Source organism: Ammospiza caudacuta, chromosome 1 (assembly GCF_027887145.1).
Source record: "Ammospiza caudacuta isolate bAmmCau1 chromosome 1, bAmmCau1.pri, whole genome shotgun sequence".
Lineage (NCBI taxonomy): Eukaryota > Metazoa > Chordata > Aves > Passeriformes > Passerellidae > Ammospiza > Ammospiza caudacuta.
In genome coordinates, this window is record NC_080593.1 from 70,697,954 (window position 1) to 70,714,990 (window position 17,037).

The 17,037-nt window shown below is 41.1% G+C and overlaps 1 protein-coding gene across 3 annotated transcripts in view; it reads left to right on the forward strand.

Annotated features, from left to right (window-relative positions):
• DUSP22 (dual specificity phosphatase 22) overlaps positions 1–16,043 on the forward strand; it is a 43,202-nt gene extending 27,159 nt beyond the window's left edge. For all 3 annotated transcript variants that reach the window (XM_058800345.1, XM_058800337.1, XM_058800328.1), the window contains 4 exons: positions 2,281–2,330; positions 7,605–7,679; positions 9,200–9,371; positions 12,212–16,043. In XM_058800345.1, coding sequence (XP_058656328.1) covers positions 2,281–2,330; positions 7,605–7,679; positions 9,200–9,371; positions 12,212–12,397 — 483 coding nt within the window. In that variant the 3' untranslated portion in view covers positions 12,398–16,043. The remainder of the gene's footprint in view (positions 1–2,280; positions 2,331–7,604; positions 7,680–9,199; positions 9,372–12,211) is intronic.
• The last annotated feature ends 994 nt before the right edge of the window (positions 16,044–17,037 follow it).

Consider the following 17,037-nt stretch of genomic DNA (forward strand, 5'->3'; position numbering starts at 1 on the left):
TTGTGGGAGATGGGTTAGGTCACTGCACAGTACTTTTGAAATCCCACCTCTAACTATTTTTGAGTTGAGTGTGTGATTATTTCCTCACAGGGAGGAGTCCATCACCACAGCCTTCCAAAAACACAGGTGATATACATCAGTCAAAATACCAAATTCCAGTAACTTAAACCATCTCCTTTCTGAGAAGATGTATTAATAAAGCTAACAGGCTGATGCTGAGCATTTGCAAGCCCAGTAATGAAAAGTGTGCTGTGGGCTTCACTGGAAGTTGTAAGTGCAGAAGATGTCCAGGATCAGGCTTTGGATGAGCCATTGGGACCATGTGTAGTTTCTCATAGGCTGGTTTCATGCTTGCTTGCAGTAGTTGGAACTAACCAGCCATGACAAAAAAAGGAACACTGCGGGTCTTAAATTTGTGTTGGGTGCTACTTCTGCTTTTAGAGTGAGCACAATCTGAAAGCCCCTCTGCACTCAGCCTGTGAAAAGCACTCAGCATGTACCATGGCCTCTGAAATCTGCGGAACAACTTGCGTCAGTGTGTGCTGGAGGAGAGAACCTTCTGGCATGTACTGCACTCCAGAGCTAACCCATCTCCTGCCCTCAATTTTCAAATTTTCAATGGTATGGAGTTGCTAGAGGTGATGGGGAAAGAATAGCGTGTAAATTTACTTTCGGGTCTCAAGCCCTCATTCTACTGGAGTGACTCAATTGAAATGATACTAGTGTCCAACATAAAGCTCTCAGATGTGTCATACAAATGCTTATTATCGTAATTAATCTGTCAATATAATTAATTATCCTTGGCTCAGCAGCCTATCAATATAAGTATTGCTGCTACGCTTTCTTTCTAAATGAATGTGTCTATACAAGTTGTTTTGGATCAACTTTTGGCTGTGGAGCCCTCCAGGTTTCCCACAATGTTTCTGACTGTTTCTGATTGTTTCCCACAATCTCTCTGACATACTGGTGAAGTCTGTGCACCTTGCAGAGGTGTGTCATGGTGCTGGGGTCTGGATCTCTTTTAAAAAGGCTCTTTGTGCAATGGCAAGTGAAGGAACAAAGTGTATATAGGGGAAATATGGAGGGCTTTCTGAGCCAGCGAAACAAAGAGGGTGTAGATGATGCTGCCTCAGGTAGCCACACACTTAAGCAATGAAAATTCCTCTTCTTTCCCCAGCTGGCAAATAAAATGCCTGGTAGGTGCAGATTGTGTTCCACCTTGTTGGCAAAGGATCTCTTGTACATAAATATCTGACTTTCTATGTGTGGTGTTGAACATGTGGGATTATTACTGGAGTAATACAGGAGTGTGCATCATTTAAAAAGGATAGATTTAGGTGTATTTTGTAATGGCCCTTTTCCTTGAGTTGTTGTTTTTACAAGTGCATGTGAAGAATTCATAACTCAGCATCTGAGATAATTCAATAGAGTTCCCATGAATAATGTAGTTTTTGTGTGTCTGAGCTGCCGATTATATTCTGGAAGTCCTATTTGAGAAGTCACCTAAATGTGCTTTGAGAATTATTCCATTTCATAACAGTCATAGGAGCAGAAAAATTTCTGCAAATAAAATGACAGTTGAAATGAACGTTGACAATGCAAAGCAGTAGTGTAGGATTGTAGATGTGTTGTTTTAAATATATCCAGGAACATTTTTAATGCCTCAGAAATGGTTATCTAACTTCCCTACTTGATCTGCTAATTTATTATGATAGCTGACTAAGAAAGAGAGGCTAATTTTGTGGATGAAAAGTACAAGTTTTATGGTTGTCCTTCTTGAAGGTGTCCAAAAATGAAAAAACAACATCTATACAACAAACATGTTTCTTTTTTGAAATAAATTTTGTTTGGTTTATCAGCTGGGTAAAGAAAAATGATTGTGTGAGTTTAAAAGAAACTGCATATCACAATTAGAGGCTGTAACGTCTGTTCAGAGAAAGGGAAGGGCAGGAGAAGATGCAGCTTCATTTTCCTAGAAATGTAAGAACAATTGTGTTTTTAGAAAGAAGTTTAGATCTTTTTAGTAAAGATGCTCTTTTTTTTAGAAGCTCACTATTGAGCCTTGGGAGAAGCATGACTAAGCTATATGCTGGTGCCATAGCAATGTGAAAGCAAGTCTTTTTAAATCTGACTGTATAGAGATGATCTCTGTCTAAATGATGGTGTTGCTTCCTCAAAATCATGAATATTCCACCAGTCTAGAGCAGGACTTGTGCTGTGATGGATGACTGTGTTTAACTTGAATCTTTTCTTCTTATACCTTTTTGCTTCTTTACACAGGGAATGAAGTATCTGTGTATTCCTGCTGCCGACTCACCCTCACAGAATTTGTAAGTATTTTTTAAAAGTAAATCACAAAACCTCAGAAATCCCATGATGCCTACTTTAAAATTTGCTGAAAACTCTGATTCTGATCTCTGATGAGTATTACACAAATGTGGGGTCTAATCCGTTAAGAAAACACAATAGCACTTCATTTCACCCTGCTTTTTGTGTGTGTTTGTAGGAGTCTCAGTATGTAAACACTCTTGATTTGTGGCCTTAAACTTCAGGAATTCCTTAGTGAGTCTGGGCCTAATTCAGTCGCAGTTTATTCTAGCCACTGTTTTTGTAAATCTTTGTGTTTGGCTCCACTTTTTTTTTTTTTTTAGTGCCAACTGCAGCCATTAACAAAACAAAATATTTGAAAGAGATTTGAAGCCTGGTGCCTCAAGGGTTGAAATGAATTCCTCACAGTGGGCCTTCAGAACAAAATCCCTGTATGCAAACTACCCCTGTGATAATCTGCTGGGGACTTCTTGAACCTGCCTGAGAAGTCCCTGCTGCTCTTAGTATAAGCTGGCGTGGCAGGGAGTTTTCTGCCCTGCAGTGACTCTCACCTTGAGGACATAGATACTGCAGCTAGGGTATCATTGCTCATTCTCATCTCTGCTAAAGTTCATGTAATGCTAATTGATTTACCCCTGGTTTTAATTGAGCATGGCAAGTCTTGAGTCCAAAGAGAAATCAAAACAAAAGAACTTGGATGGTGACCAGCTCTTCTAGAGCTCACTGTTTATGTTGGGGAGAGGTGAGGGGGGTTTCAGCCACATCCTGCTACCAATTTTTGGTAGAGAAACAAGTAGTAGAAAGAGGCCTGCTAGGTACGGAAGGAAGTGCAGCACTACTTTTCTCTTGTATCACAGCAATTTTCTGGCTCATGCTTTTGGGGGATATTTTTAGAACATGTGTTTCTCATACTCTAGAAAGATTCCAGTGTGGCACTTGATGTGTGATGATTTGCCTTTTCATTCTGCATTTCTGTCATGATTTTAGGGGAAGGGAAAAAAAAAAAAAGCACCACACCCCACCCGCAATAAAAAACAACCTAATCCCCTAAATTTCAGGTCTGTAATGAGAAGGCAGAGAGCTAATGCTTTTGTCATGGACAACTTCCATGGCCTTAATATTTAGAATTAAAAAAAAATACATTTAAAGAAGTATCATTTTGGGAAGGAAAGCTAATATGAGGTTAGAGGAAAATATTCACATGTCATTAATTGCTCATTGGCATTTTGAAATGTGTAGCATTTTTGACAACATTTTCTAAATCTACTTCCTTTGTTAATAGAGATCAATTGGGAATGGAAAGAGAAATGGTGGCATTTATGATGAACATTAATCAATGTACAGTTCCCTCACTGTTAAATATCAAGGAGTTACACTGTAAAACCAGCTCCTGTGCTCGAGCTGTCTGGCACAGTACCAAGGCTCTTAAGGCTTCAGTAAGAAGATAGAATATTTGCATGAGTATTGTTTCTGTTACACTGCAGGCATCTAAAATACTTGCTTTGGTATCAGGTGGTTGCAAGCAAACGTCATTACTTCTAATACTGATACATTCAATCACTTAAAATAAAACTTGATGAGTAACTGATTTTTCTTCTTTTATACAGTCCAGGCCTTCAAGTAAAATCAAATAATGATGCTCAGAAATAGCCCCATCGCTTGCTTTGCACATGCAGTCTTCTGAAAGAAAGAGGAAGTTGTTTTTGTTCAGCCTGTGAGGACTGGATGCAGTTTTATCTAGGAGTGGTTAACCATACTGCCTGTGCCCACTGTGGAGGGAGGGATAGCTAGGGAACAGGAAGGGAATTGCTCCCTCTAACATCTTTGCATGTCAACCCTCTTCTTAAAAAGGGGTTTTGGTGGTTTCTTTCTAGGGAGAAAAAAACAACCAACCAAGCAGCATCCTGTATTGCAGGTCCTTGTGTTCTCTTAGCAATGAGCCCTGTCAGGCACAACTCATGGGGTGCACTCTGCTCTCTTGTCTGTTTCCCAACAGCAAGGACCAACTGGAAGCCTTTTACCCACTGAATTTTGGGACTGTGAGCTCTTAGTGCACTTCAGCTCAGTTTTTCTGAAGGAAACCTCTGGTTTCTTGTGTTTATAATACACATTTAGTCCTAGAAAACTTGTTTAGTGGAGTTCTTTTCCTCAGAGGGATGACTTGCCAGGGAAATACAGCAGGGATTCCCCTGTTAGCATGTGGGTGTTCACTAAAGTGTCTCAAAAGCTTTATTTTACTCCCCTCTTCTGCCCCTAGCAAGCATAGGGAGAAAGCAATTGCTTTTCAGACTCAAGGTACTTCGTAGATGTTAAATCAAAGTTTTCCCTGGTCTGTGAGAATTTTACCTTGGGCCAGTAACTGCTCCAGAAATGTCATCCTCTATAGAAGTCATCACTAAAAAGTTATTTCTATAGAAATAAAATCTTCCCTTCCTGCCTTGTTCCAGTTAATTGTCTTTGGCTGCCTGTTTCTAAGGAATAAACCTCCAACAGTCAGGTGGTTAGTGGTGATAATGCAGAAGCCAGATGACCTATTAAGAGGAGAAAATTTTGGTAGATTTTTTTTTCTTTTACATCATCAAAGGAAAGAAAAATCAAGATGCTTCATCCTATCTGATTTGGATGTCTTCTTAACCTTTGTAAATCTTTGCAGAAGTCTAACTAGCAACAAATAAAAATATAACTCTGGTATCATAACTCTGCTCTTGGTCTAGTTTTGAATTATGCTGCGTGCTAATCCGTAAGTGCAGATAACTTCTACAGCATCCTGGTAGGGGTGTTGTACTGCTGCTTCTTCCTCTGGTGTTTTCCCACTGTAAAGATGATGCAGTTCAGGACCCAGCTTTCAGCTGGGAGATGCAAGAGCCAGATATCATGTAATAAATTGTCCTGAAGTCCAACAAATGGGCTGCAAATCAACACATTTGTCAAGTGCTTTCCTGTTAGAGATGATAGTCAACTGCTCTGTGGTTAGTGTAAGACTTACCATTGTTCTTTGTGTCTGTCACACAGCTAACTGGTCCTCAATGTTAGTTTTCATCTCAATATGGTGTTACCATAACCTTGAAAATTAGTTTAGGCAACTGTGTCTGCTGCTCCAGAAGAGACCCTGATGCCATAGGGCTGTGGAGGAGTACATAATCTCCCTTTGTCTGGCTCAAGGTGAGGAGGGGCCAGCGTGCTATAGAGCAGCACTAATTCTAGATTTGAGTATTTCTCTTCTCATTTTCACGAGTGCTTGTAAACACACTTGAAAGCACATCATCAGACTGAGCATCAGCAGTGAGGAAGGGTGAAGAAAACTAGGTGAATGGAGTTCACAATGTTTAGCACCTTGCAAACGTGTTACATGCTCAGTCACAGATATTTTTCAAACCAGAGTCTTGAAAGTGTCTTACCAAAACTTGTGTGAGACCATTGAAACAAATTCACTGGTGCATGAAGCTGCCCTCCTGGCCAGATTTTCTAGAGAGAAAAAGAAAAGATGAGAAGATCAGGTCAGATAATACAGACCTAACCAAGCTGCATCTGAGTGAGTGCTTTCAATCTCAGCTGAGCTCTTCATGGTGCAATAACAAAGCCTCTTGCACACATAGCCAGAGATCTCATTTGTCCTCTAAGTTTGTTTATGTGAAACCTCCTGTGCTCCCCTGGCAGACCTGAGCGCCATTATTTGTTAGAACTCAGCCAGCAACAGTGGTTTGGCGTGGCAGTCCAAGCACACATGCATTTGTAAGGCTTTGTCTTCATTTACCCACATGCTTCATCAGTTCCATGAGAAGCATAAAAGCCTGAGTTGATCTGCTGTCCTAAGGCTTGGGAGTGCATTGTGCTTTGAGATTTTCCAAATAAGCTGCTCAGGTCTTCTCTAGCTATGGTTTCCATGTTGTATCCAGTGATGCAGGAACTGCATTGGAGAGGGAGTCCCATGCTTGGGATCTTCTTTTTGTTTATTCCAGTTAGATATCCTTGCCTTTGCAAGTTCTGCAGGCAGGGACACTGTTGCATCAGTGTTGTCCTTCAGGACAGGAGTGTTTACAGTATCAGCAGCTGCACTGTTAGGCAGGAAGGGAAGCTTCCTTTTATGTGGGTATTCCTGATTTTTGTGTGGCTGCTGGTGCTGGGCTGAGGGTTTTTTTCTTTTACCCTTGTGGTGTAATATTCACCCAGAAAGGGGAAACATCTTGAATACAGGACGTTGTGTTTCATGGGTGTTGAGCGCAGTGTGCTTTCAGGTTTGACCTTGCCAGCAGGCCTGGCAATGACTGCCCCCTAAGAGCCTCCTTCCTCTGCCTGTGTTGCCTCCACTGCTACTGCTTGTGAGCTTGAATTGCAAGAGCACTCAAAGGCCACTGTGAAATCCAGCTCTGCTGAGCTAAGAGGTGCTGCTTGCACCTGGGGTAAACTGCAGGCAGCGCCAAAGGCTTTGCAGGTGGAAAGGCAGAGCAAGCAACTTGGAACTGGGATGCAAAGAGGCAGTGCTGCATCTTCACCCAGATGATGACAGCTGCCTGCTTGCTGTCCTTCACTGTGCCCCATTTAAAATGAAAGGGGCTTGTGTAAAGGATAGTGAGATTATAAACTCTAAAGTTTGCAGATGGAATCTTCTCTAGGTTTTCTCCTCAACTGCTTTAAAACCGGCGAGCTGTAGGCTGACACCTTGAATATGGGCAGAAGGGATGCTGCTGTCTGAAAGGAGAAGACTGGAAGGAGCTTAAGAAAACAGGGCTTGAATTGAGAATTTTTTCATAGCAGAGACTAAAGGGAGTGATTTCACATAGCCAAGCAGAAAGTGTTAATGCTTAGACATACCCTAGCACATGGCTTGAAGGAGCAGGTAGAGTTAAAATTAAGCATGAGTTTGGGTAGCAGGTAGTGTCTCTTTGTGAGAGACGTTATGTCTGGAGAGCTGCTCATGCAGTTGTGCTGAGTTCCACCTGACATCTGAGCACACAAGGACATGAGAGGTCAAGTCACTGCTTTTAAGAAGAATCAAACACAAACCGAAATACAGACTTGACAATCATCAGAATAGAGTTTATCACACTGTAGTGCCTAAAATACCAGTTTCTTACTTGGATAGAGTGGCAAATAACTTATGCCAGTGAGTTCTATGTTTCATTGGCAGACAATAACTTTTACTTTGTAAGACCTATATTCAGTTCTAAATTCTAGAAACGGTGTGAGGTGAGCTTTCGGATATATTTCTTTCTTTCTAAGTAGTGATTTTACTAAAGGCAGCACTTTCTTTATCCTCCTTCTGCTTTTGTTTTCAGAGCAAGGCATTTTAGAGAGAGCATCAAATTTATCCATGAGTGCCGGCTCACAGGTGAAGGCTGCTTAGTTCACTGGTATGTATACTGCTCACTAAAAAAAACTTTTTAAGGGTTTCTCTACCTTGATTTGGATGTTCATAATTTTAATAAATTAGTGGTCATCTCCCCTCTGCAGCAACATCCTCTTGGACTGAATTGACCCCTTTATTCAAAAAGCCCCAGAAGATTTGCAAATGCTATTAAAGCCTTATGCTAGGACTTTGGAGTCTCTGGGGTGGGCAGCTGCTTGGAGAGGAAAGGAGCCCAAGAAATCTTCTTGACCTTCTCTTATTTTATAATAATATTATTAGGATTTATTTGACTAGGAATGTGTTGTCTGAAGACATACTATTTATTTCCCATCATTTTAGTCACTGTATTTCTAAATGTGATTTCCATAGTCCTAAGAATTTGATTAGTTTCTCTAACAGCTGTTTTGGTGACTTCAGAATTGTTTAAAAAACCTGTCTGAACAGAAATTGATTTTTTTCCTTCTTTCTTTTCTTTAAACTGCTGAGGCATTCAAATGTTGCATTTGTTAATAGCAAGACCCTGATTGGGATATGCTCCTGGGACTGTAAAGAATAGAAAAGGAAATCCCACCCTGGGTTTTTTCTTGCTCTCTGCTATTGGTTGTGGTGTTTGTGCTGTATGTCCAAAGGACATATCTGAGTCTATATCTGGAATCAGAGTCATCTCATGATTTGAACACTGGACTTGTACACAGACCCTGAGTATAAATCCTCACTTTCCTGTTGACTCATGACAGGGCTATGCATGAGCCATTTGGTCAATCTTGATGTATGGAAAACAGGAATAAGTGGTCTGAATACTAATAGATTTTAAAAAACATATTTAAATTTGTGAAGTATGCAGAAACATAAAATGGTGAAAGAGTCTGGTAACTCTATATTTTTACTGTGGTAAATATAACTCTTAACACATTCTTTATACTGTCAATAGAAATGATTCTGAGTTTGTCCAGTGTTGTCCAACTAGGCATAATGAATGATTCTTACTCTATCCCAGCTTTTCATCTAGGGAAACTGGAGTCCTGAGAGTTTAAGCTGCACCATGCAGTCAATAGCAGAAAGAGGAACTCAAGCAACCAGACATATGTATCTCTTACTGGTTCAGTTAAAGTTAATTTTGGCCCCATGAAATTGCAGCCTTTATTCATGATGGAGAGGAAACAGTCTTATTTTACTGCTCTCATCTTTATAAACAGAAGAAAGTGGGTGACTTACTTCTGCCTTTTTAAAACCCGAATTTAACTTAGAATGTGTGCACTGTCCCCTGCTTTTGTGACTACTTCATGCTTATTTTTTCCTTTTCAGCCTCATAGGAATTACCACTCAAAACCCACTTTCTTTATCATGTAGATTTTTTTCTACTGCATTTATAAAAGTAGCACCAAGATCATTTAACTCAAATATGATAGTATTTCTTCCTCATGGCAAGCAACACAGCAGTCTGTGATGTTGAGAAGTGATGCTTTTAGCTGTGACAGTGAAGTACAGCACTGCTTCAGTGTATTGCACCTCTTTTCCATGCAGCCTTGCAGGTGTCTCCAGGAGTGTCACACTGGTGGTTGCCTACATCATGACCATCACAGACTTTGGCTGGGAAGATGCGCTGTCAGTTGTCCGCGCAGCGAGGTCCTGTGCCAATCCAAACATGGGCTTCCAGAGACAGCTGCAGGAATTCGAAAAGCATGATGTTGATCAGGTAAATGAACTACAACAAAGAACTGGGAAACACAACTCCAAGTCAGATCATGAGCTACTTCTCACTATTTTGTGGTCTGTGTGGTTTATCTGACTCCCTGTTTTTACTTTGAGGGAATGGCTTATTAGCCTAGCCAGTTCTACTAAGGAGATACAGATAGATCTGAAGGTATCAGGGAATGCTGGGTGGGAGAAGGGATCAAGCATAGCATCTAAACACCTCCTGCCCAACTGTGCTGTCTGGTGGTTGTTTCATGTGAGCTAAGACGCAGTTGAAGATTAACACCTTTAGAGGGGTAAAAGGTAAAGGGTGAGTTCTCAGAACATAGGTAAAAGGCCAACCTATAACTACCAGTTGTATAAAAGTAGTGAGTTTCCTCCCAAGACATTCATTTGGAATAGCAGGAAAGAAATCATCATCACAAATCTTTCATGTCCAGGAGTTTAACTAAGTCCTCATTATCATTTGTGTGTTTTTACCCCCCTCCCACCTTCTGTGGCTAAGACTTGATAAATTTTCTGATGTTTAGGGCAGCCTCAGATCTGAGCCTTTTTTTTCTTACGAGCCTTTTGAAGGTTTTGTAGGACTAGGAGAATCAATGAAAGGGTAGGATAGCTAAAGGGGTTTCATAAAATAAAAATTAGTTTCTTTCTCCCAAAAAACCCCATCCTACGCAAAAGACCTGCTCCCTGTGGGTGATTGGTGACTTCCACTTACGTTACCAACCTGCTGTGGCCGTCCCTTCCATTTTCCATTGCTCAGCATGTTGTTGTTGTTGTGTGGGCTTTTGTGCCTGTTGTGCTTATTGAAAATAACAACAGAGGTGAACCAAAGTCAGAAAGAAAAATACACAAGACAAAGGATGTTGGTTTTTTTATTCCATCCCTGCCATTCTGCTGCAGAAAGCTCAGAGTTTAGAAATTACCATTTGTTTTGCGTGATGCAGCTAGCAACTGTAAATATTTGTGTTTTTTTAATATGTAACTGAATGTTTCCTGGATCATTTGGAACTGGTGTAAATGGTAGAATAACTGATTTTTAAGAGACAAAAGTCAGAGAGGGACTTTCCAGACTTGTCTCCTTCCTCCCTTACAGTCATTTCTACTCTAATTGGTTTGGTCTAACAGCACTGACAATTAAGGCTGTATGCAAATAGCCTGATAAAGACAGTAACGTCTCTCTTTTTTCATCCACCATGGACTGTGCATTCTGTCTTTATTCACTGAGGGGGAGGCAGTAGGTTGCAAAAAGAAGTATCCACCTGTATTCACTGGCTGGACTGTAGTTTCTTAGTCTCTTAAGAGCAACCACATCCTCAGCAGGTGTCTGTTTACACACCTGATTTCGGTGGAATGATGCCATCTGCCAAGGGCGTGAACTTTTTTCAGATTTCAGCAGCATTTGGTGTTTTGCTGTTCCACTAAAGGGTGGTGGTATCCTGTGGCCTCTCTGGAATGTTGTCCTCTAGATCTTAAAGGTCCTAAGGGATGAGGTTTAGTCACTAAGGTCATGACATAGTTTGCACCGGTTCCAAACTTCCACATGGTAGCCGGAGGCTTCAGATTTGCCTGAGAACCTCTTTAAGGAATGGGAGGAAGTATCTGTGTTGAGGTCTTGTCTCCCAGTGTCCTAGTAAATTACCTTTATGGATCAAGCTATTTCATGAGCCCCAAACACAACAAAGCTATGAAGGTTAAGGTTTGGAAAATATTATTATCCTCACTGGGACACAACAGTTGGAGTCTGTGTTTACTAGCTGCTTCTGCAGGTGAGCTCAACAAAATTGTCAGGAATTGGACAGTTCCTCAGCTGGACTCAAATTCTCCAGCAGGCAAAGAAGCGTCAGAGCTGAATGGATAGGAAAAGCGAACATGTGAAATTTCCACTCTTTCCTATGAGACAGAGTTATCTGTTGGCAGGTCCAAATCAAGAAAAAAGAGTGGGGGATTTATACAATATGCACTTATGGAGCTTGTTGGAATACAGGTATCTTGTGGTAAAAAAAGTGGGGGTTTAAAATGAGATATCATGACAAAAGAATGAATTTGTGTTATCAGACACAAAGATACTGCCTCAACCTCTGAGAGCACCTGAGCTGAAAATTGCTGGAAGCTGAGGAAATGGCCAGGGAAAAGGTCCCAGCATTATTGCCCTGCCGTTGCTTGATTCTTTCCTCATCAGTTATATCTGGTTACTCTCAAAGCAGGATACAGATGGACTGACCAGCAGCTGGGCCTGGTACATATGTTACCATGTACCAAATTCAGTCATTCATATCAGTAGCATATGGGGTCCTATTCCATAGCTTGTAAAACTCATAAACTATTTCTTTCTAGAAGACACCTATCAGGATATACACACTACACTTTTTACTACTGGTGTTTGTGGGCTCATAATAAAAAACCTGTAAGAGTGGTTCACTTTTTGATCTTCAACCTTCTTGCAGCCCGTTGTGACTTGGGCAAGTTGGCTGATCATATTGGTTTCCATGCTAATTCCTCTTATTGTTTGTGTATGCAGCAGGAACTGGGAGATTTCAAGTCCAGGATGTCCTTTCCCAGCAGGTGTTCCTTACTCTGTATTAGTCCAGTCAGCCAAGTTGTTCCACAGATGTGTCATTTCAGGACATGTAAGGGGTCTCAGTGATTTCAAATATGTGTTTCTGTGCTGTGCATTCCATGCTGCTGTTGAAGGTCATGCAATATTTGCAGTGCTTTTCTTTAAACTATATATGATCCTAAAGGTTACTTAAATTCTGTAGGACAGGAAAAAGAATTACTTCTCCATCCATTTCATGTTACTGTTTCATAATTTTGTATATGTCTTTTCAATTTCTCCAGTTCAGGCAGTGGCTGAAAGAAGAATATGGGGAAAACTCTTCTCAGGATCTGCAAGAAGCCAAAAATCTTCTGAGCAAATACAAAGAGCAGGCAGAGTTACATCAGACTACTGGAGGAAGGCAGTGGAATAACAACTTCTCATCTGTGCCATCACTCTCATACAGCAACTACACAACAGAGACCTAGTTGCAAGAGGCCAATTTTTTTTTTCTTTCTACTTTTGCAAAACATCTTGCCATGTTTTCCATCCCACCTTCAAGACTTTCAGCAGTAAGCCATGCAAACTGTTGATTTATAGAAAGCTTCTTGATGACATTATGTGTGTGTGTGTATGAGTGTGTTTCACACAGTTTGGTAATTCAGGCAGGATCAAGCTCTGTTTGTGCCCAGAGACAGGATCCAGTGACTGTGGCTGAGGCAGTCTGTCTGCCAGCCACACCTATGTCCCCTTCTGCTCACATTGCCTGGCATTTGCTGTGAGGTTAGCTCAACTCCTCTTGTTGTAGGCTAGCAAAGGGCTTGGAGAGATGAAGTCTGGTGATTCAAGCTGTGGCAGTTTGGCATCTCTGCACTCTTAGTGTGGCCAAGGTGTTACTGCACCTGAAGAAGGGAACTCGAGTCTGGGTCTCTGCTGCTCCTGCTCACAGTCCATTGGCAAGTAATAGTGTGGAGGTGGGTGTGAACTTGAATGCAGGCTGAAAGCTGGAGCAGATGAGACGGGGGCCCAAGTAGCTTTCCCCCAGCAGTGGCATCTAGGAGAGAAGTGGGACAGACAGCTCTGAGTAATAACACCTTCAACCGCCACAGTTGTCTTTGCTTCAGTGCCCGTGAGACTGAGCTGTCGGCAGAGCTGCCACAGACCAAGAGCACCCAGGCTGTTACCACAGCTCAGCTGATGTGCAGTGATTTAAGCCGTGCTCCCTTGACTGTGCATCTGGTCTCCCAACATAAGCTTTTCTGGAGAACAGTTTCTCATGTCTCCAGAGCCACTGACCTTCATTCCCCACGGAACACGTGCCTCCTCAGCACACGCCCCTGCGCACGCGATAGCGCGTCTCCAAAGAGTGGGCTCGGTGTGAGTGCCAGCACCTGTTTCTTTGCTTGTGCTGTGGTTTGCTCTTTGACTTCAGCTACCTCAAAAATGCTGTTCTTGTCATTGTGGTTGTAAATGCAACCTTGAAAATTGCCTTGTGTAATCTTAATCTAACACTGAGTGAAGTAAGTGGGTGCGTGTGTGTGCGAGAGTGCGTGTGCACGAATATTTCAAAATGTCTGTATTTGAGAAGTTTATTGTTTTCTTTTAAAATTGCCCATATTTCTCACTGGTTTAAAGATTGAGTTCTTGGAATTCAACTTTCCTGCCATTTAAGCACCACTATATATTTTGCTGTGATCAGATTTATGGGAATGCTTTTGCACAATATATTTTAAACTAGGTTGAAACTAGCAGCCATACTCCGCTCTTGGTAACGCTGTGTTTTTCTGGAATGGAGCCATTGCCTGACTGAAGCAGCTTGTAAGAGTGTCATTTCAAACATGTCACTAGGGATGCTGGGCAATGTATTGATTTCTGATGGTGTAATTCAGGGTGGCCCTGATGCCAAGATCAGGATTTCTTGTCTTTGACTTGGAGGATGGAAGGCCTGCTTTTCTTCTAGATTCTAGATTCTTCTTTCTAGATTCTAGAAAATAAAAAGTACCACCCAAACAGCCAAGATAAAAAGCTAAAATCAAACCCTTCATTTGTTCAAGTGTGGTGTGTATCATGCTAAAAGCTGAGCATTGAGTGAGAAGCAATCAGCATACTAAATAGTATCCAAATTATGTCTCTTTCAATTTCTTTGGTACTCTGGCCTCCCATTCCTTCACAAGATTCCTCTACATGTGATTTCCTGCTTGCAGGTGGCAGTGAATTCTTTGGATGGAAGCAAGGCTTTTGGGTCAAGTAAACTCTGGCTGTTAAATATCTTTTGTTAAGTATCATGAAAAAAATATGTTATGGCTTGTAAAATACGGGCTTTCATATCAGTAATTGCCTAAAAGGAAAAAAGGGAATGGAGTGGAACTGACCTGTCCATTTCATCTGAGGCCAAGCCTGCATCAGGGTTCTCATTGCACTAAGTGCTTGAAGTGTACTGAGCACAATGAGAGCAGGATAATCGTATCTTTGTTGCAGTAAGGGATGTTGCTGGATTTGGGAAAAGTGCTGGAACTTACCTTGTTTTCAAGCTTGCAGCTAAATGAACCACTGCCTGTTTGGTATATCCAGCAGTTGCTCTGTGATTGCCTGGTAAGAGGGGTATTTAGCTGTTCTGAATATGTTGATCTGCAAATAATAGTCTGGTTAACAGTTCCAGCCCAGCAGTGTCCACATTGTGTGCTCTGAGGTTAGATATAAAAATTGGAAAATGTTTTCCTCGGTAACAGGGTCTGACACACGTTCAGGATGCGGGTCCATTTGTTCAACCCTCTACTCATGGTAGGATACAGAGGGCAGCGTCAGCCCATCCCCAAAGGGCAGCTTTGTCAGAAATGTTCTGCCTATGGTCTTGCAGGTATCCAGCCAGTCCTTCCTGTAGCTGGCTGCCAACGTTGTGTATCCTATAACACTCCTGGCACTCTTGTCCTTTCAGCAGTAACACTGTGGGTGTTGGTAAGTTGGCAGTTCTTTTATTGTTCTGACACGTAGAAGGCAGAATGGGAGATATCTGTTAATTTTCATGTGTCCTAGATTATCTGCACTGGTTTTTTTTAATAGCTTGGTTATCTCCAAAGAGTCAGTCCCTTGAACAGGATTTTTTTTGGAACTGAGTTTGGCTTTAAGGCCACATAGCCAACATCAGTGTGTGTTATGCTGCAGCTCCAAAGCAGATACAGGGTAAGCTGGGAAGACGGAGGGAATGCCATATTGTCAGTGAGTGGAAGTGCTTCTCTTTTTAAAAGGCAAAGGGGTATTTTCTGCTGTCTCCACCTTCAACATCTTGTGCAGTGATCTTTGTGTACTGCATACTGCAGGTAAGAGCAGTATAAGAGCAACAACAGTCTAAGGAAACTTGAATCTGGTTTGTCCACATAGAGAGCAGAATGATGGTTTGCTCTCTAATTACCACAAGTGCAGAAGAGAGAGCTACAGTTCTCACCTTTAGCCTTTTGGAGAGGGAGAGGAGCTAATGCAGGCTGAGAATGTGACATGATTTGTCTTCCAACCAGCCTTTCAGTGGCAATTTGTGGGACTTTCCAGCTATCTGGAACATGACTAGACCCAATTCACCTCTTAGTAGTTGGCCTTTGTAGTGTAGATGATGCATTCAGTTATTTTGTTTCTGTACTTCAAAACACTGTCCTCATTTTGATGTTCACTGGAAAATGTATAAAGTTTATAACACCTTATTGGATATTCAGATTTGAAATGTATAATCGATTTTTTTTGGGCTAAACTTGATATCCATGTGTGATTATAAGCAAATGTCTAGTGTTTTAGAATGTAGGTAATGGGTAAATGCATTAATAGTATTTATTACTAAGTTTTTTAACCTGGAAAAAGTTGCTTCCTTACATTTTGTGGTTGAGTGGGAAGATATGGCAAATCATATCTGTTTTTTAAAAGGGATAATGACTTTGGTTGCTATAATGGCCACCACCTATAAAGATGTCAGTGAAAAATTATAGCAATTATTCCACTAGTTTAAAAATTCTGAATCTGGTAAGCTTCTTGATTCTCTGTCTTCCTCTTCCTGGGCATCTTAGCGAAGCCTTGATTGCTTTTTCCAAATGTTTGTATTTAATACATTCTACAGTTTTTTTATAAATAAAATTAAATGTTAACACCTGATCTGCTTTTGTATTTCTTGAAATCAATGGTAGTGTCCAGAAGGTTTCTACTTACTGTTTCTACTTACCTGTATCCCTGCAGGTACATTAAGAGTACAAGACGAACTCATTTTTCTGTTTCAATTACTTTTTTCTCCTGCACACAGACTTCTTGAAACTACCCCTCTTTTCACCAACTACTTCCAGGTGAGTTTAAGAATCTTCGGCACAGGCACCTCTTGATAGTCTCCCAGGAGGGTCTTGCATGTCTTACTGATTGTTGCTGGCCCATCATTGAACAGGGTATGTGGTGAATCCTATCTTTTTTATTATTTCAAAATACTTTCTTTTCCATAGCACACTGATTTAGGGCTTAACCAGCTGTAAAACTTACCTAGTTTTCAGGCTAGTTTTCAGTGTTCAAGGCTCTCAGTAGCTGTCTGTCAGAGGAAGTTTGATGTAAGTGGCAGATGATTCTCAGGGGAAAACATTAAAAAACTTAGAGTGTAAGGGAGGAAATGCCCCATTCAAATTCACACAGATAACTCACTGAATTTCTGGTTTGATGCTACCTCTGCTTAGAGAGGCAATTGGAAAAAAGAAATCTAAACCTAAGCCAAAAAGCCCACCTGAGATTATTATCAGTCAGATCATAGCCAGATCTCATGTCCATTTTGAACATTGCTGAAGGCTGAACTGTTTTTGCAGTGGGACTCGCTTATCATGAAGGCAGAATTAGATGCTCAGGCACAGTGAGTTCTGAGTCTTGTCTTTTTTCCCTCTCCTTCCTCTCCCAGCATTTGTTATTTTATATACTATTGGGAATGTGTGGATGGTGATTCCTAAGGAATCTTGGGCATTCAACTAATCAGTAATATCTTCCACTAGAATAAAGTAGGTGTGTCTGCAGATAGCTCTGAAGTCATAGATGCCTCTTGTTCAAATACATTTCATAATACATAATTCATAATTCATCTTCAGCATAAATGGGATGGCTCGGATTTTATTAATGTGTG